This window comes from Aegilops tauschii, chromosome 2 (genome assembly GCF_002575655.3).
Source record: "Aegilops tauschii subsp. strangulata cultivar AL8/78 chromosome 2, Aet v6.0, whole genome shotgun sequence".
NCBI lineage: Eukaryota > Viridiplantae > Streptophyta > Magnoliopsida > Poales > Poaceae > Aegilops > Aegilops tauschii.
The window spans coordinates 606,524,781-606,543,947 of NC_053036.3; the positions used below are offsets into that span (position 1 = coordinate 606,524,781).

The following is a 19,167-nucleotide window of genomic DNA, read 5'->3' on the forward strand; positions in this document are numbered from 1 at the left end:
TTTAACTACTCATTGATCTTCACTTATATCTTTTTGGAGTAGTTTGTCATTTACTCGTGTGCTTCACTTATATCCTATGAGTAAATGGTTGAATGAATTGAATATCATAAATCTGAAATTATATATGTTTCATATGCTTATCCCATGGGGAGTAATGACTTTACATATAAGAAGTAGAGGTGGTAAATTTGTTGAAGGTTAGCAAACATTGTATTGGTCACTTGAACAATTCATGAAAGAATATTGAAGGAAGAGAGATTTCACATATAAATATACTATCTTGGACATCTTTTGTAATTGTAAGCACTCATTAAAATAAGACTTGCTAAAAGGTTGATGTTGGACAAGGAAGACAACATAATGGGTTATGTTTTCTTATATCCGAAATAAAGTATATTGTCATGGATCGCCCAACACGTTGAGCTTGCCTTTCCCCCTCATGCTAGCCAAATTCTTTGCACCAAGTAGAGATACTACTTGTGCTTCCAAACATCCCTTAAACCAATATTGCCATGAGAGTCCACCATACCTACCTATGGATTGAGTAAGATCCTTCAAGTAAGTTGTCATCGGTGCATGCAATAAAAATTGCTCTCTAAATATGTATGATCTTTTAGTGTGGAGAAAATAAGTTTTATACGATCTTGTGATATGGAAGCAATAAAAGCGACGGACTGCATAATAAAGGTCCCTATCACAAGTGGCAATATAAAGTGACGTTCCCTCGCATTAAGATTTTGTGCATCCAACTATAAAAGCGCATGGCAACCTCTGCTTCCCTCTGCGAAGGGCCTATCTTTTACTTTTATGCAAGAGTCATGGTGATCTTCACCTTTCCTTTTTACATTTTATCCTTTGGCAAGCACATTGTGTTGGAAAGATTCTGATATATATATCCAATTGGATGTAAGGCATCATGAGCTATTATTGTTGACATTACCCTTGAGGTAAAAGGTTGGGAGGCGAATCTATAAGCCCCTATCTTTCTCTGTGTCTGATTAAAACTTTGAACCCATAAATATCGCGTGAGTGTTAGCAATTGTGAAAGACTAAATGATAGTTGAGTATGTGGAGTTTGCTAAATCAAAGCTCTGACATAGACTCTTCCTGAAAATAAGATGAATTGTAATTGTTTGATGACTAATAACACGGTTTGTTAGTCTTCAAGAAGGTTTATGATCTGTACTTTAACATCTGAATTGCTTGTTACTTGATCATGAGAAGCTTTATGAGTTGAGCTATTGTTATGACATATGATGATGCTAGAAAAGGTGATTGAAATTATCATTGATCAAACTTGTGCACCTGCTAGCATTCACACTTCATAAATTATTTCTGTTATCATTTACCTACTCGAGGACGAGCATGAATTAAGCTTGGGGGTGCTGATACGTCTCCAACGTATCTATAATTTATGAAGTATTCATGCTATTATATTATCCATCTTGGATATTTAATGGGCTTTATTATACAGTTTTATATTATTTTTGGGACTAACCTATTAACCCAGAGCCCAGTGCCAGTTCCTGTTTTTTCCCTTGTTTCAGTGTTTCGCAGAAAAGGAATATCAAACGGAGTCCAAACGGAATGAAACCTTCGGGAAAGTTATTTTTGGAACGGGAGCAATCCAGAAGACTTGGAGTATACGTAAGGGAAGCAACAAGGAAGGCACGAGGCAGGGGGGCGCGTCCACCCCCCAGGGCGCGCCCTCCACCCTCGTGGGCCCCTCGTGGCTCCCTGATGTACTTCTTCCGCCTATATATATCCATATACCCTAAAAACTTCGGGGAACAATATAGATCAGGAGTTCCGCCGCCGCAAACCTCTGTAGCCACCAAAAACCAATCGGCACCCTGTTCCGGCACCCTGTCGGAGGGGGATCCCTCACCGGTGGCCATCTTCATCATCCCGGCGCTCTCCATGACGAGGAGGGAGTAGTTCACCCTCGGGGCTAAGGGTATGTACCAGTAGCTATGTGTTTGATCTCTCTCTCTCTCGTGTTCTTGAGGTGGTACGATCTTGATGTATCGCGAGCTTTGCTATTATAGTTGGATCTTATGATGTTTCTCCCCCTCTACTCTCTTGTAATGGATTGAGTTTTCCCTTTGAAGTTATCTTATCGGATTGAGTCTTTAAGGATTTGAGAACACTTGATGTATGTATTGCATGTGCTTATCTGTGGTGACAATGGGATATCACGTGATCTACTTGATGTATGTTTTGGTGATCAACTTGCGGGTTCCGCCCATAAACCTATGCATAGGGGTTGGCACACGTTTTCGTCTTGACTCTCCGGTAGAAACTTTGGGGCACTCTTTGAAGTTCTTTGTGTTGGTTGAATAGATGAATCCGAGATTGTGTGATGCATGTCGTATAATCATACCCACGGATAGTTGAGGTGACATTGGAGTATCTAGGTGACATTAGGGTTTTGGTTGATTTGTGTCTTAAGGTGTTATTCTAGTACGAACTCTATGATAGATTGAACGGAAAGAATAGCTTCATGTTATTTTACTACGGACTCTTGAATAGATCGATCAGAAAGGATAACTTTGAGGTGGTTTCGTACCCTACCATAATCTCTTCGTTTGTTCTTCGCTATTAGTGACTTTGGAGTGACTCTTTTTTGCATGTTGAGGGATAGTTACATGATCCAATTATGTTATTATTGTTGAGAGAACTTGCACTAGTGAAAGTATGAACCCTAGGCCTTGTTTCCTAGCATTGCAATACCATTTACGCTCACTTTTATCGCTTGCTACCTTGCTGTTTTTATATTTTCAGATTACAAAAACCTATATCTACCATCCATATTGCACGTGTATCACCATCTCTTCGCCGAACTAGTGCATCTATATAATTTACCATTGTATTGGGTGTGTTGGGGACACAAGAGACTCTTTGTTATTTGGTTGCAGGGTTGCTTGAGAGAGACCATCTTCATCCTACGCCTCTCACGGATTGATAAACCTTAGGTCATCCACTTGAGGGAAATTTGCTACTGTCCTACAAACCTCTGCACTTGGAGGCCCAACAACGTCTACAAGAAGAAGGTTGTGTAGTAGACATCAGGCCCCACAAGCCACCAGGGCGTGCCCTACCCCCTAGGTGCGCCCTGGTGCCTCCTGGGCCACTGCTCCATCTTCTCTTCCCCTCCCGGAGCTTCCAAGGTCTCTTTTGTCCAGAAAAAAAATCTCTAAAAAATTTCGTCGCGTTTTGACTTCGTTTGTACTGATATTCTGAAAAACCATAAATAGGCAAAAAAAGCACCAACTAGCACTGGGCACTAAGTTAATAGGTAAGTCCTAAAAAATGATATATAATTGCTTGTAAATGTATATAAAACATCCACTATTGATACTATAATAGCATGGAACAAACCAAAATTATAGATACATTGGAGATGTATCATCTAGCCCCTGCCTTCCACGCAACCCCTTTGTGCACCGACCTAAGGCCTCGTGGGCCTTACTCCTTGGCCCAACCAAGGTGTCCTCGCACCAAGGACACTTTGAATTTATCTGGAAGGTTCCATAACCTTCTGGAAATCACCGAAAGTTCCTAGGACCTTCCCGGGACCTCCTAGAACATTTATGGGAATAACCGAAACTCTTTCGAAGCCCATTCTCTTATTCTCCTTAGTTCTCTAACAAACCACAAAACTTCCTTTCGTTCAATTATCAACAGCGGAACCGTGGACATCCATGTTGACCCCTACACTCACGCAAATGGTATTCGAGTGAACCTTTGGTTATCATATGTTATTCCCTTTGCTTCACGATCTGTTACAAAACCTGAGGTGAGATATATCGGTATCCTCTTGAGTCATTCTCATGTTCATTATATAGATCTCCTAGTTACCAGTTTTGTTCTTCTTTTTCGTTGTCATGTTCCGACATCCCTGTGGCCTAGTCACCCATGTCAGGCCAGACGATGATGTATGCGGTCACACCGTCAGAGCCCTAATAATATCTCTCCATTGTCGGAGGAGCAAATCCCACTTTTGAGCTATCTAGCCCCTTGTCACACTTCTCGATGAACCTGAGAGGTGTCACTATGAGCACCATGTTACAGATAACGGTTGAGCAAACCCAAAGTTTATTGTCTGTAATGAAGTGACTACGGTACTCTCATGGTCTAAGGAACTAAAGCATACATTGACTCTCCGTGTTATAACTCATAGACATGTGACGATAACATCTCAAAGTATAACAAAAAAGTTTGGTCAATTCAATATGATTGTTCTACTAACATCATACTCTCAAAGTTGTCTGGCATCCTCGTTACACTTAATAAAATGCCCATGATCAGGAAAACATGATCATCACACAACACTTGAGCTAGTCCTAGATGCTAGACTAGGAATCAGGTTTTACCGTTTATAACTCTACACATGCTTATGGGTTTTCCTCTGAATCACATATTCAAGAATCATACCGGTTATAGCATAGAGTATAAACGTCTAATTATAAACATGAAAATAAATAATACAAATATTATTGCCTCTAGAGCATATTTCCAACAGTGCCTACCTTTGTCGCCTATATGGATTATGGGTGTGGAAAGTAAAGGAGGGACCGCAACTGAGAAGGAGAGGCATACCAGGGGTATTTATGAAAAAAATCTATTATTTGGCTATAACCCCCGGTGGGTTGCATGTCGATGTGATGATGGTCAACGTGCCACGTGAGTAGGTCACACATGATCTGAAGTGTTTACCACATTCGATGAACACCTTACAAACTTTTAGAATTCACATACGCATTTTCTTTTGAAGTTTTAAGACTAGTTTGAATTCCATCTGATAATTATGGTGCCTCGGATGCAACTCACCCCTCGAATACCATCATATACTAGGTAATTTCCGCAAAAAAAAATCATATACTAGGTAATTAGGTCTGCTTTTTTAAGGGCAATACAGTTTTTTCTTGAGAAGATATTGAGTGAGGTCTGCTTTTTCTTTTCCTTTTTAGATCAGGCAAATCTACTAATGGCAGCGTGGGCACACGGTGCTTTGGGGCGAACATGTCCAAAGTTTCCCGAGCGGGGGACAACACCATGAGGTCCATGGTACATGGTCCAATGTCGTAGGGTCGACTGACCCAAACACACGTTCATGGACTTGTCCTTCCGTTTGTTTCGAGCGGTCCACTGGCATGTCGGCGGTCGGCTGCAGGAGCCATCACCTTTTTTTTTTTGAAAACGCAGGAGCCATCACCTTCTTTTGCCCGATTCCGCCTGTCTAGACTCGTCATCACGTCTTCTTTACTCACAAGTCACAACAACGACGATAATAACAGCTCATTCATTCGTTCGCGCTCGGCCGCCCCGCCACCGGCAAAAGCAAAGTCACACCACCGAGGCAGCCGAACCACACATCACGCACGCCAACGTCCACGGTGACACACTCGCAGCATCAAGAGACAGGGGCGAGACGTGCTCTCACTTGCGACGAGAGGCGAGACGTCGCGCGCGCCAGGGCGGTCACAGTGGAGGTGTGGAGCTGAGGCTGAGCAGAGCTAGCTAGTCAACGATGGGCTTTAACCTGCTGGTGGCGTTCGCGGCGGCGAGGGGCTTCGTGCAGGTGTTCCACCTGTCGGCGCCCCCGCAGTCGCCACTCAACCTCTGGCTGCCGCTCGCCCGCCACCTGCCCGAGGCCTGTACTATCCTCTACGGTGCGCTCGCCGCCCACCACGCATGGCTGCGCCGCGCCTATACCCGCGGCGGCACTGTCTGGAGCCGCCGCAGCCGCGACGACGTCGACGTCCTCCGTCAGGCGCTGCTCGACGTCTCCTACTGATCTTTCGACGTGCAGCAGAGCGCCGCGGGGTAGTGTCGCTCTCGCTCGCTGCTTCTAGTGCTCTGTGGCTTACGAGTTAGGACGTTGTGTTTCTGTTTGTTCTCTTGGTTCCTTGTTCATCTATCTTTCCTGGGAATTGCGTGATCTGCAGTTGTAAAATTGATTTGTAAACGGAGATGAATTCTGCTGAGAAATTTGGACATTTGCCACTTTTAATAAGTGGCTTCTCAAAATTGCCACTTTCAAGATTGGCTTCGCAAAATTGCCACTCAGCTCGTCGACCACTTGATTACCATGCCATTTCCTTTTCTTTTATCTTTTCTCGTTTATAGGCACCGGACAAGACCGAACTGCCCCTGAGGCTATGTACACGTTCTGAGTATCTGTATCTGTTTATGCATTGGTATTCTCGTTGGACAGAGAACAAGCCGCACAATTTCTGGTCGTCCGTAGGACCGCCTACTGATGCAGCCCGCCGGCGCCTGGTCGCCGTCGTCGCACGCACCACTCGGCTGCTTGCTTCTCATTCCGCTCGACCACCGTCGCCGCTTGGCCTGTCTGCCCGCGCGCCATAGCCGCTCAGGCCTCTGGGCGCCCGCGCCGCCCGTCCCGGTCGCCTGGCCACTCGGCTCGGAACAGGAGGCGCATTCCAGGAGGACGGGAGGAGGCGGAGGGAGATGGGCACGTCAGAAACAGAGATTTCTAAGCAAAGAGAGATTTATCGATGTACAGTCTTAAACTGGGGACCAAATGAACAAGTCAAGGTAAAGGAGAATCATATTACCCTCCAGAAATATCAGGTTCCATGCGACCTCTGCGGTAGCGAACGATCGATGGCGCACGGCATGCAGGCAATCGGCAGTGCAAGACGTCCAGCCGGCGGCATGCGGCGTCCAGGCGATCGGCGGCGCAAGACACCAAGAAGAATCGCCGGAGTGCGACGTCCAGGTAACCGGTGGTATGGCACACACGATATTATCGGCAGTCAGCGCGGGCTTTGCGGTTCAGATTCCATACGAGATACGACAGATACATACGTGTAACATCCAGGGGGTAAGCTAGTCTTTTCACTAGCCTATTAATGTGAAAAAATCTATATTTATATCTATACCCCTATTAATAAAGCAAGGTGCGTTTCTCCGATTTTTTCATCCGTTCACCGCCGAAAAGTCTATATTTATATTTATACCTACTAATAAAGCAAGGTCCGTTTCTTCGATTTTTTCATTCGTTCACCGCTGAAAAGTTTTTCCTATCCGAGGTGGTACTAAATTTGTGTGCGTCCATGTGCTAGAAAAGAAAAAGGCAATTTTCGTACATGGCCCGTGCACGTTGTGGCCCATCGAAGCCAGCACACATATTTTCCTGCGAACATAGCTAGGAAAACTCTATTTACCGCACGTGGCAACAAATAGTCCGACCTTCGCACCAGGGACAAAGCTGGGCCAGCCTGTTTTATTTTCTTCTGTATGTTATTTCTATTTATTTTTTGTTCCTTTCTCTATTTATTTTTTATTATTCCCTGCAAGCTTTGGACTTTTTACTTTTCTCCTTAAATACATTTTTTTAAACAAATCCGAATTAAGATTTGTTTTTTCAATTTTTAGATAATAATTCCGATTTCCAAACTTTTGTTCTTGTTTTAAAAAATGTTCGAAGTTTGGATTTGTTTTGTTCTCATTCCAAATTTGTTCAAAATTACAAAAAATACAAATTTTCTTAAATGTTTGTGTTTTCCAAAAAAACCGAGCTATTCAAAATAAAATTTTATTTTAGAAAATATTCCATTTTTTCAAATAAAAATTGTGTTCTCCAAAAAATTTTGGATTTTCCAAATAAAATTAGATTTTTAATATATGTTCCAGATTTGATAAATATTCTTGTTTAGTGAAATGTTCACAAATTCAAAATAATGAACGTGATTAAAATAAACACATTTAAAAAAATTATTATAATTGTTCAAAACATTTTCCTATTAGCAATCCCATATTCAAAAAAAGTTAGTGCTTTTTCAAAGCTTCATGTTTTCAAGAAATGTTTGTGAATTCTAAAAAAAATGTCCCTATTTCAAATGGTGTTCATCTTTTTCCAAAATGAATGAAATTTTCGAAAACTTTTTGGGATTTTAAAAATTGTTCATGTTTTCAAAATATTTTTCAATCCATAAATATTAATTTGTTTTAGAAAATTTCGTAAAAAACTCAAAAGAAAAGTTTTGAATATGGTGATGCAATATGTTATTTTCATGAAACTATATGATTTTTCAATTATTCACCGCTGAAAATAATTTTTTTCTACCCAAGGTGGTACGAAATTCTTATGCGTTTGTCTGCTAGGAAAAAAAATTCGTACGTGGGCCGCGCGCTGTGGCACGGCGAAGCCAACCCACTTATTTTTCTGCCCACGCAGCCGGGAAATATTTATTTTCCGCACCAGGCCACAAGTAGTCAGAGTTTCGCACAGGACAACCAATAATGGGCTGCCCCTTTTTTCTGTGTTTTACTTCTATTATTTTTCTCCTTTCCCTGTCTGTTTTCCACTTCCAAGTTTATTTTTCTTTTAGAAATTAATTCGTAAATTAAAACTTCACAATTGGAAAACTGTTCAGAATTTCACAATTTTGTTGCTATTTTGAAAAATATTTGGAACTTGCAAAAAGTTGCCCATTTAAAAAAATATTTTTCAAAATTGTTCGAGATTTCTAAAAAGAATACAGCATTTCAAAAAATACTCCAAATTTTAAAAATATTCATGTTTAGTGAAATTTTAAAAATTAAAAATATTGTTCGTGAATAAAAGATACACATTTTCTAAAGATCTTATTTATTTTCAACACATGTTCTCGTTTTTTAAATATGTTCACAAATTCAAATAATGTTCATATTTTCACAAAAACGTTGGTGTTCTTATAAAATGTTTGTGAATTTTAAAAGATGTTTCCTTTCATATTTTGTTCGCATGTGTTTCGAAAGTGTACATAATTTTCAAAAAACTGGTCAGGATTTAAAAATTTCTTCATGTTTCTGAGAATATTCAGAAACTTCATACCTTAAAATCACCTTGATTGAAAGGATTGAAAGGATTGAAAGGAAGAGTAGATTGAATAACTCATGGGCCTTCTCTGGCGTACGATGACGTAACAAAACTCTTAAATGCCTTTGATCAATGAATGAAAAAAATAGCGGATTGATTACTTCACACCCGGCCAAACCGAGAAGCTAAATATTCATTTTTCGTATGCACACAGGGTTTTGCTTGCACATATAATTCTCACCAACTTTAAATGTATACTATTTTATCTCCCGTTGCAACGCACGGGCATATGTGCTAGTAATTAAAACGAATAAAAGAGAAGCTAATGGCATACTAATCAAGGATTCAACGACCTAAGTGGCATCTGTGCGAATCAATTCTCCATAGTGGCAAATCTGCGAAGCTGCACGAACAGAGTGGCAAAAATCCAAATTTCTCGAATTTTGCTACAACAGAGATGAATTCTCCAAAGAACAGTCCAACGTAATGCAAAAAAAACATTGAAAGGAGAAAAGGGTTCATAGGGATCATAATACACGAAGTTGTTGAAGAATGGGGATGCCTTTGCCTTCTGGGTCTTCTTAGAATTGACTTGGAGATTCCTTGGTCGTCATCCCCAAGCTTGAATCTCAAATCCTCCAGGGCTAATAACCTTGATTCTGATGGCATTCCTAATGAACTAAACTATGGTCTAAATACAACTTAAATAAAATTCTCAGTCCCGGTTAGTCCATAAATAATCATAAACTGGTTTGCCTGTTGTAGGTATAGGATGTCAACGTGGTGTAATAGTAGCTACAGTAAAGAACACAATCATATACTCTCTTGATCAAACATATACCGAACAATATGCTATTATGTAGCAAATATAAATCTTGCACAAGAATCTGTCGAAACAGACCGTCCGACAGAGACATAATTATGGATCTTTTTTTTGTTACTCACAAATTCTCAAAACAATAGCATAGATACTAGACATATGTGGCTTTGTTCAGTAAAAAGCACGAAAATTTATCATGCTCTTGGAATTCTCACAAATGCTTACAAGAACAGCAAAACTGGAAAACAGAACAACACTACCAACATAGCCTAAACATTCAAGATAATAGTACAAATTGTCACTTCATTGAAATAAAACAAGAACTTTGTTACATTAGCATAGCAAGTTTTACATTATTCAAACAAAAACAAAAGATAAGTAACTAATTAGTGCCTCCCAAAAGTGTTTTCCTTAATGCCTTTTAGCTAGGCATGGTGTTTTTGGATGATGATCAAGTCTTACCATCTCCACTTCCAATGGAGCCATCAATTCCAAACATGACCTCATAACCATTTTTATTGTTCTTTGGGAAGTGTTCTCATCCTTTACTCATAGAAATTGATACTTTTATAGTTCGCTCCTTCATGTCATGTTAATAACAACCGCTAAAGTTCTTAGAAAACATCTTTCTGATATAATTGCACATAGGGGATTAGTTCCATATCCATAAAAACAAAATCTAAAGGGACATAATTCATATCAGGAACCACAAGAATGTCTGCAATGGAACCAGAACTGACATTTAGTAGGATGTTTCAACCCAAGTGCTTCATATAATTCTTAGGCATTGTCGACACACTTGCAGCAAGACCAGATAATGCATCACAAGTAAAGTTATTGAGACTAATATTTATAGATGTTTTACAACCATCTTCCAACTTCCTAGGGATCATGGCTTCTCTATTATAGTTCTCCTCCTTAACATGTAAAATAACTTCAACAATGTATCTAGTGAATTGATTTCTTTGATCTAATGAGATAGGTTCTCTAGACATATTTTGCAAGACTTTAATAACATCGGAGAGACTGCAATTGTAATCAAATTCAACACCCTCTGAACTAGTGGGATCATAAATACCTAAAGTTTTGACCTCATCAAACTTACTTTTCTGAGAATTTTGCAGATTCACGAGCATCTTTCTCCTAGCCCATCTAGCATGTATCATGTATAGTTTGATTATTTTTATCAATTGTTCATGTATCCTTTTATGAGACTCTTGAGTACCATGTTTAGGTGAAGAACATTGCAACTTTAAAGCTTCTACATTATTGGCCATAGTTTCCGCCTTGTCAAATAAAACTCTCAACATATCGAACTTTTCTGCAAAACTTATGTTCAATTCTTTTTGGGAAGTGATAAATACTTTAACCATTGTTTGTAGACCAGTGGGTGTTTGATTACTTACATAAGAGTTATTTAGAGGAATATGATAACTGTTTCCATAAGGATTGTTGTTGAAATTATTTCTAGCACCCATGACTTCCTTCCTTGCCCGCATCTCGCCCAGAACAAACCTAAAGTGATAGATGGACACTCATAAAGGAGAATATTCGCCTAGTTATGCCTTAACCCAGCCATTTGTGGACTAATACGCGTGTCACTTGATGTTAAAGCACTTTTGCATAGTGATGGCCATAAGAGGAGTCATATCACTAGTTGTCGGTGTTTCTAGGCATGAGAGGAGCAAAGAAACGAGGGAGCACCTCATGGTGACGAACAAGGAGGCCATATTCTTTACGTTATGCGACGTATAGCCCACGACCCAATAAGCGCTCCCCGCAGTAGCTCGACTCCTTCACTTGGAAAAAACTGTCTTCGTATAGTGTGTAAAAAATCATCAATGTGCTTTGTTGCCATAAAAACTAGCGGTTATCTTGCTTGGGAACAAAGGTCTACCGGTTACACATTAAAAAAGTTTGTTAATTAAAAAATGTTCACCAAGTTTTAAAATTAGATCATTAATTTTTAATAAGTATTCAAGAATTTCAAAATTAATCATGATTTTAATTTTTTGTAAATTTTAGAAAATGTTCATGAATTTTTAGAATTTCAAAAAAATCAAGGATATAGAATGTATTCGCAGATAAAATAGAAATTAAATAATAACAAGACAAAAGAGAAAACAAACAGAAAAGAGGGTGAAAGAATGTTGGATGGAAACCTATAGAAATAATAACCAACAGAAAAGAGCAAAAGTCGTTGAGAAATAAACCAGGGAAAAGGTTAATGGAAATCACTACTATCGGGATGGCGCCAAAAGCTCTTATTGGGCAGACCCATCACGGTCACAAATAAATTTTGGCTACTCTTCTACACAATGGACATAGAATAGAAAATTATGACGGGCATGTGATGATTTGTTCTCCCTCTGTAAACTAATATAAGATCTTTTAGACCACGGAGGACTTAGGTGGAGGAAGGCGGTCCTCATGCACACATCACATATGCATGATACATAGTTGTTCGGTTTAGGGAATAACTGCTTCAATCTGTTCACTTTGGCTAGCTAGGTCGTCGAACCACATGGATATTTGCATCGATTTTGTGATTACTTGAGTCTCTTCTCTTTCATGGGAGAAACGTATTTCTTTCCAATTCGAACCAAAACCAGAACTATATTACATCAGGTTACAATGAAGCAAGTCTCAACAATATATGACTCAAATGGGAGGGGGGGTTCTCCACGCTGCGATAGGACAAGCATGTCTCCAAATTAAGGTAAGACTCGATCGATGTCACTGGCACCAAAGAACTACAGAACTATGGTTCGTCATCTTGTGTTGTTTTCCTCTCCTTCATCAGAAACTACTAGGGCGTGGGGTGGTGGTGGCACTGGCATCTGGCCTTTCATGATGAAGAAAACGAAGAGAGGGCTCTCGTGGCACATGTCCACGCCGAAGAAAACAAAGCTAGTTTACAAGCGGCAAATCAAAGAAGGTAGGATATAGGCTGAGTATCCTTTAGAGGAGCAAATTAAATCGGCTTCTTCAAAAAGGTCGTTTCTAACAGCTCCCTTAAATCTAACAAAGTAAAAAAAAATGCCAAATTCGTTTAATTTTGGGCCACCGACATAAACTGCACTACTATATTATTTTATTAAATGCCATTTTTGTCACATACATCATTAATTCATCTCTAAGAGAACCGATCCAAAGGAAATTTACACATTTCAATAGAAACGCAACTTCCTAGCTGCTTCTACTAGCCCGACCAATACTGTTACTCTTTGCCTTAACTGCCTATACTGTTGATTTTCTCTATTAGCTTCTCAAGCTTGCACACTTTTTTCTTCTTCGTCTCCTCAAACTTGTACATTGCGTCATCTCTAGTCTCATCTCTAGCCAGTAGTGCATGAACATCTAGCAAATTTATCGCTGTCAGTAGATCAATGTCTCTTCTTCCCAATACCATAACTTGCATCCACCCTACATACAACTTTGAGCAAACAATGAGTTTCAATTGCGACAAATCTGAAAAACAACTGTACAAAATGGCACTCCTTTTGTTCTTTTCGCACTTGTAGAACACCCATTCAGGATGTTTCGGTGTGCTTGAAATGAGCTGCAGCACCAGCCATGGGTACTGATCACACATGATGACCAGCATGGGCGAGCCATGAGCTGTTGGGCGAGTGCTGAGCCCGGCCGATGGTCGAACGTGAATGAGTCAGTGGTCGGTCAATATGTGAGATGTGAGCGCCAAAAGGTGGTGCGGAGCTTTTTAGGGGGCTATGCGGTTCAGACCTTGTCGAATCATCCAAATGCGACAATGCTGGTGAGTGAGTCCGGCGAATCCAGCGACAATCGTAGGTCTGGCATTTAGCCCCCGCCGCCGACGAGAACCAACCAAATCGAGGTGGGGAGGAGCGTCGCGGTTGCTACGGGGAGTCAGCTGTGGCGTGTGGTGGCCGGCGGAGGCAAGTAGGGCGACGCCGGAATGGATGCAACGCGTGTTGGGGTGGGTGCAGCCGAGGAGGAAGGGTGCAAATTACTCTGTGTCAGCGGACGATTAAATTAAGAGTTGGGAAGGCCGATGAGGATAATTTTTACTCCTACAGCCTTTTAGGCGATCAGTTAAGTCCAATTTAGAAGGGGGAAAGTGAAAATATACTCCTCTAAAGCTTTTTAGGAGATTGGTTAGAGATGCTCTAATGAGTCAAACTTGCCACGTCGCACCACTGCACAACCCATGCCAACCACTCAACCCGGTGGAGTTAGTTCTGTATAGAAAGGATATGTCGGGCTCGTCTAGTTTAAACCAACATACTCATGGACTTACAAGGGTTATAGTCAGTTGGTCTATTGTCCACATGTTAATTTTTTTACCTTTTTATAAATTATAAAGAAGGTAAATTATAATCACAATAATAAAAAATATACTCCCTCCGTCCCAAAATAAGTGTCTCAACTTTGTACTAACTTTAATATAAAGTTGTACTAAGCTTGAGACACTTATTTTGGGACGGAGGGAGTAATATATATGCGTTATAAACAATATACGTACAAATAAACAACTTACTTCAAAAATTGTTCATGTAATTTAAAAATATTCAGATAACTAAATTAATATTGATGAATTACAAAACATATATTTATTTTTAAAAAGTGTCTCAATATTTAATAAGAATATTAATAAATTTCTAAAAATTTCTTACTCTTATTTAAACACTTTATTAAATACTCTTATGGTCATAGTAATCAGAATATTTAATTTTAAAAAGTGTTTAAAATTTTAAAAAGAATATTATAAAAAATTAAATTATGGTCATAGTAATAAGAGTATGTATTTAAATAAATTTCCATATATATATATATATATATATATATATAAATTGTTCATGTTTATAATGAAATATTCATGTAGTACATAAAGTATTCATGCTTTTAGAAAATATTTATGTGGTTTAAAAAATTGTGTGTTTGCCAAATGATATTTTGTTAATCAAAATTATTTATGTAAAAATAATTATGAGCCTAGTGTGCCCCGAGACTATTGACCCTCAAATGAAGACTTCTTAAAAAATATATATACATTTATAATTCATAAAAACGATTTCACTTACTTGAGTATTTTTAGAATTACATGAACATTTTTGTAAAATAACTTATTTTTCATGCATATTATTTATAAGAAAAATAATGTTCTATCTTTATATTTATTACTATGACCATAATTTACATTTTTTTTGAGACAACCATAATTTACATATATCATACCATTTTGTCAAAGAAGGCAAAACTAACATGTGGAGTATGGGCCGGTTTGAATGCAGCCCATTTAAACCCCACGAGTGTATTCTGTTAATGACATAGATTCTATTTATCCATTCTAGACAAGAAGCATCGGTCGATGAAGTGGTTAGCTGAAAGTTTTCGAACTAATATTCTGTATTTGACGACTGGAAACAACAAAGTGATATGTGGTAAGTTCAAGCACCAATGGTGTATTTTACCTCATCTGTTGATCGTATTAGTTAGTTGTCAAGCTGTTTTAGCTAATGTTATCTCAATGAGTACTCCAACTATTGCCATGTCCTTTAATCTTGCAATAGACGGGATGAAACTCCATCTGGTGCCTTGTCCTATAAATCTTGCAACAGATGGATGATTTGATGGCTTTGTCCTAGCTCATCCCTTTCTTTGGTGTGCTTGTAATCAAGTACACTCTTGTCAGACTCACAAATTATAGCAAGTCCTTATTGCATTATTTTAGTTATATATTGAATAGTGTTGTATGCTTGATAAGAAGACAATAATTCATTCAGTGGCTAAGAAATAATAACTCATTTAGAGGCTAAGATAGCCATAACTCCATTAGAGAAATATACCCATTACCATCCCCCCCCTATTGCTGGAATGATGCCTCATATGGTTCTCGCAAAATTATGTTCCCCTCGCTCACATCTATCTTTTGTGTGAAATATCCTTTTCTTTGTAAGAGAGTGCATAATTGCCTACCTTGTTTATTTGATTATTCATTTTATTCTGTCAAATGATATTTAATGGGGGTAATGCTTCTTGGAAAACGATATGTCATTTGTCTCATCGAAGTATACAAAGTGTGATCTCTTTACATCCTCTTATTTTGTCTCAATGCATGTTATCACTGGATAATTATCTGATGATGCTTATTTCCAGTTTACAGGAAAAGTTTAATGCGGGCAAGCTGCAAACAAGAGGAAATATTCAGTGACATTAAAGTGTGTGTCTGTAACTTTGAATAGGCTAGGCTTAATTCACTACAAGTCAGATGTGCAAGAGTTTAACGCAGGGGCAGTTAACGGGACACTCAATTCACTGCAGCGCTTGCGTGAACACTTCCATGGGCCGGCCCAGTTTAGCATTCGCTCGTTGACACTCGTTGTACGAGAAACGCTCGCATGTATTATTTTTCTCTTTACTCTACAGAAGAGCAACAATTATTAGTTTAAAAAAATCGTATGTCTACTAGTTTATTGAGGATATAAAAAGTAGTATAAAATAATAGATTTTTTGCAGTGGAAAAGCGTTCACGAATTGCTCACAATGTTCATTAATTTGCAATCACTTCATGAATCTAATAAATGTTCATCCTTTTAAATTGTTTGTGAGAATAAATAATGATCAAGAGTTTTAAATATATTGACAAATTTGAAAATATTAAGGAATTTAAATATATATTTGTTAACTTAAAACATTTTTATGAATTTTTTAAAATGTTAGTGGATTAAAAAATCATCACAATTTTAAAAAATACCCAGGAATTCTCTAAAATGGCATGAATTTAAAGATATTTACAAATTTAAAAAATGTTCACGAATTTATTTAAAATCATTAATTACAAATTAAAATTAAAATATTAAATAAAAAAGAAAACTCAAAAAGCGGAAGTAAACCAAAAGAAAAAACACAAGAAAAGAAAAGGAAAATTCACGTGTGGAACCCTCTAGTAACTTTCACATAACCGGGTGGGCAAACCATTCCCTGATATCTTCGTTATGTTTCACCTTATTGAGATATTTTCTAGCTTCGGTTTTAGACTGCTGTGATGATGCATGTTCAGGTTAAGTCTTGGCTTTGGGCTGCGTCCCTAATGTCACGTGATTTGGTTATGTCTTACTTGCTTGGCAGTTATTCATTGTAAGAAGAGTATTATGTGGTTTCTCTTTAAGTCGGAGAAACCCCTTTTGCTACAAAAACACAGATGGAGGAGTGTGTGCCTCATACTGAATGCGCACTGATAGTGCCAAATAAAATTTGATGGAGTTAACTGCTGGATAGATGTATTCGGCGAGTACTATGCAGTCTTCTCTTCGAGTATTGGTCCAACATCTAGCACTCGCAATTAAAGCCCAAGAGATGCATTACACGGCTCGGGCCCACTTGTTTTGTGGGGCGACTATGTCTTCCTTCTAGCGAGAGAGTAGTATCCCTCGCCTCAAGCGCAGTCTGTAGTGGCTCGGCCTAGTAGGGAACTTTCATTTTTTTCTTCTTTTTTTCAGAGTAACGCTTGCATTTTTTGTTTTTTCGTACATATACTTATATTTCAAAAAATGCTCTCTCTCTCTCTCTCTCTCTCTCTCTCTCTCTCTCTCTCTCTCTCTCTCTCTCTCTTAAACTATTTACCACACATTACTATAAAAATATTCGGCCAATCTAAAAAGTTCGTTATCGTAGTTTTAAATATTATTCACAAAAATGTTCAGAAAATTTTAAATAATTTCATGATACATTTAAAAATGTTCACCACAAAATTAAAATGTATTTTTACGTATTAGTGAAAAATGTTGGTACGATTCAAAAAATATTCATGCGTTTACATAATATGTTAATGACATTTACAAAAATGTTGATCTGCCGTAAAAACATGTTCGAGTAATCTTGGAATTAATGTTCATAACATTTAAAAAATTGTTTATAACACTTTAAAAAATGTTCGCGCATTTCAAAAAAATGTTCACGACATTTTTGAAAAAATAATCAGCGTGTGTCTAACATGTTTTCAGATAAATGTTCATAGTGTACTTGAAAATTATTCAGTTGTGTATCACATAAATATTCAACATGTATACGAAAAATGTTAAACGTGTACTAAAAAAGGTCAACATGTATTTGAAAACAAACGAAAAAACAAAGAGGAAAAACCAAAAATAACCCTGATAAAACCAGTAGAAACAAACACACACACACAAACCGGTCAAAACCGTCATAAAACTGACAGAAGGTCCCCAAAACCAAGTGTGTGTGGTTTTAGAAGCTTCCAGGTCCAACACTATTGGCTGGCCCATCAAAGCGAATGATGTACGCGAGACCACTATGGGACATAGCGCTAGTGATCAGTTCATGCTCACAAGTCAATTTGTGGACAATCTAAAAAAGGTTAGTTTGTGATCACCAGTTGTGATGTATTAGGGCACATGAAATAAAAGTCAACGAGGGCAGAGTAGAGCAAGCAACCGTTTTCCTCTCTCAACGTGAACTGCCACCCAAGCTCCCCTTCACGCCACTACCTCAGTCTCACTACTCTACCTGGTGTGGCCTCATCCTTGGCCAGAGGAGTGGGGAGCGCATCTTTTTTTCCTTGGTTCTAGTAGGTCCTTATGTTTTGGTTCCCATGCGGAATTAGCGAGGTGGCGGTGTTGATGGCGCCTTCTAGCCTCCCACTTTCTCCATGATGCCCGATTTAGCGTCGAAGAAGGGCCTGCGAGGACATTTGTTTGCAGATATGTTGGCTCTCTTGACAGTTTATGTGTTTGTCAGGACGAGCAAGTTGTTGGCTCTTTGTGTGACGATCTAACATCTTTCGATTTTTATGTGGCGTGGCCTGATTTCTCTAACCCCATCGACTGATGATGAATGATTGCAATCCTGTGATGCATAGGATGGTACCCCCATCGATGTTCTTTCGGTGATGGCTATTGTGGTCTTCAAAGCCTGGTATGACGAGGTTGTTTGCAACGGTCATCATAGAGGAGGCTCGTGGTGGCAGCGCCAACGTCCAACGTGTTCGAATAATTTTGGAAATAATATGTTAATGACATTTACAAAAATGTTGATGCACTGTAAAAACATGTTCGAGTAATTTTGGAAATAATGTTCATAACATTTAAAAAAAATTATAACACTTTAAAAAATGTTCACACATTTAAAAATATGTTCATGATATTTTTGACAAAATAATCAACGTGTGTCTAACATGCTTTCTGATAAATGTTCAATGTGTACTTGAAAATTACCAGTTGTGTATCAGATAGATATTCAACATATGTATACAAAAAATGTTAAACATGTATTGAAAAAGTTCAACATGTATTTGAAAACAAACGAAAAAACAAGGAGGAAAAACCAAAAATAACCCTGATAAAACTAGTAGACACAAACACACACACAAAACCCTTTCAAAACCGTCATAAAACTGACAGAAGGTCCCCAAAACAAAGTGTGTATTGGTTTTAGAAGCTTCCAGGTCCAACACTATTGGCTGGCCCATCAGAGCGAATGATGTACGTGAGACCACTATGGGCCGTAACGCTGG

The 19,167-nt window shown here is 38.6% G+C and overlaps 1 protein-coding gene across 1 annotated transcript; it reads left to right on the plus strand.

The window, feature by feature from the left end:
• Positions 1-4,813: 4,813 nt before the first annotated feature.
• On the plus strand, positions 4,814-6,135 carry LOC109768533 (uncharacterized). Its single transcript, XM_040401137.2, has one exon. It carries the CDS (start codon positions 5,534-5,536, stop codon positions 5,798-5,800), a length of 267 nt encoding a protein of 88 aa, XP_040257071.1. The 5' UTR covers positions 4,814-5,533; the 3' UTR covers positions 5,801-6,135.
• The last annotated feature ends 13,032 nt before the right edge of the window (positions 6,136-19,167 follow it).

Excerpts from the sequence above, each read along its gene's own strand:
- LOC109768533 (XM_040401137.2), top strand. The coding sequence starts at position 5,534 with ATGGGCTTTAACCTGCTGGTGGCGTTCGCGGCGGCGAGGGGCTTCGTG.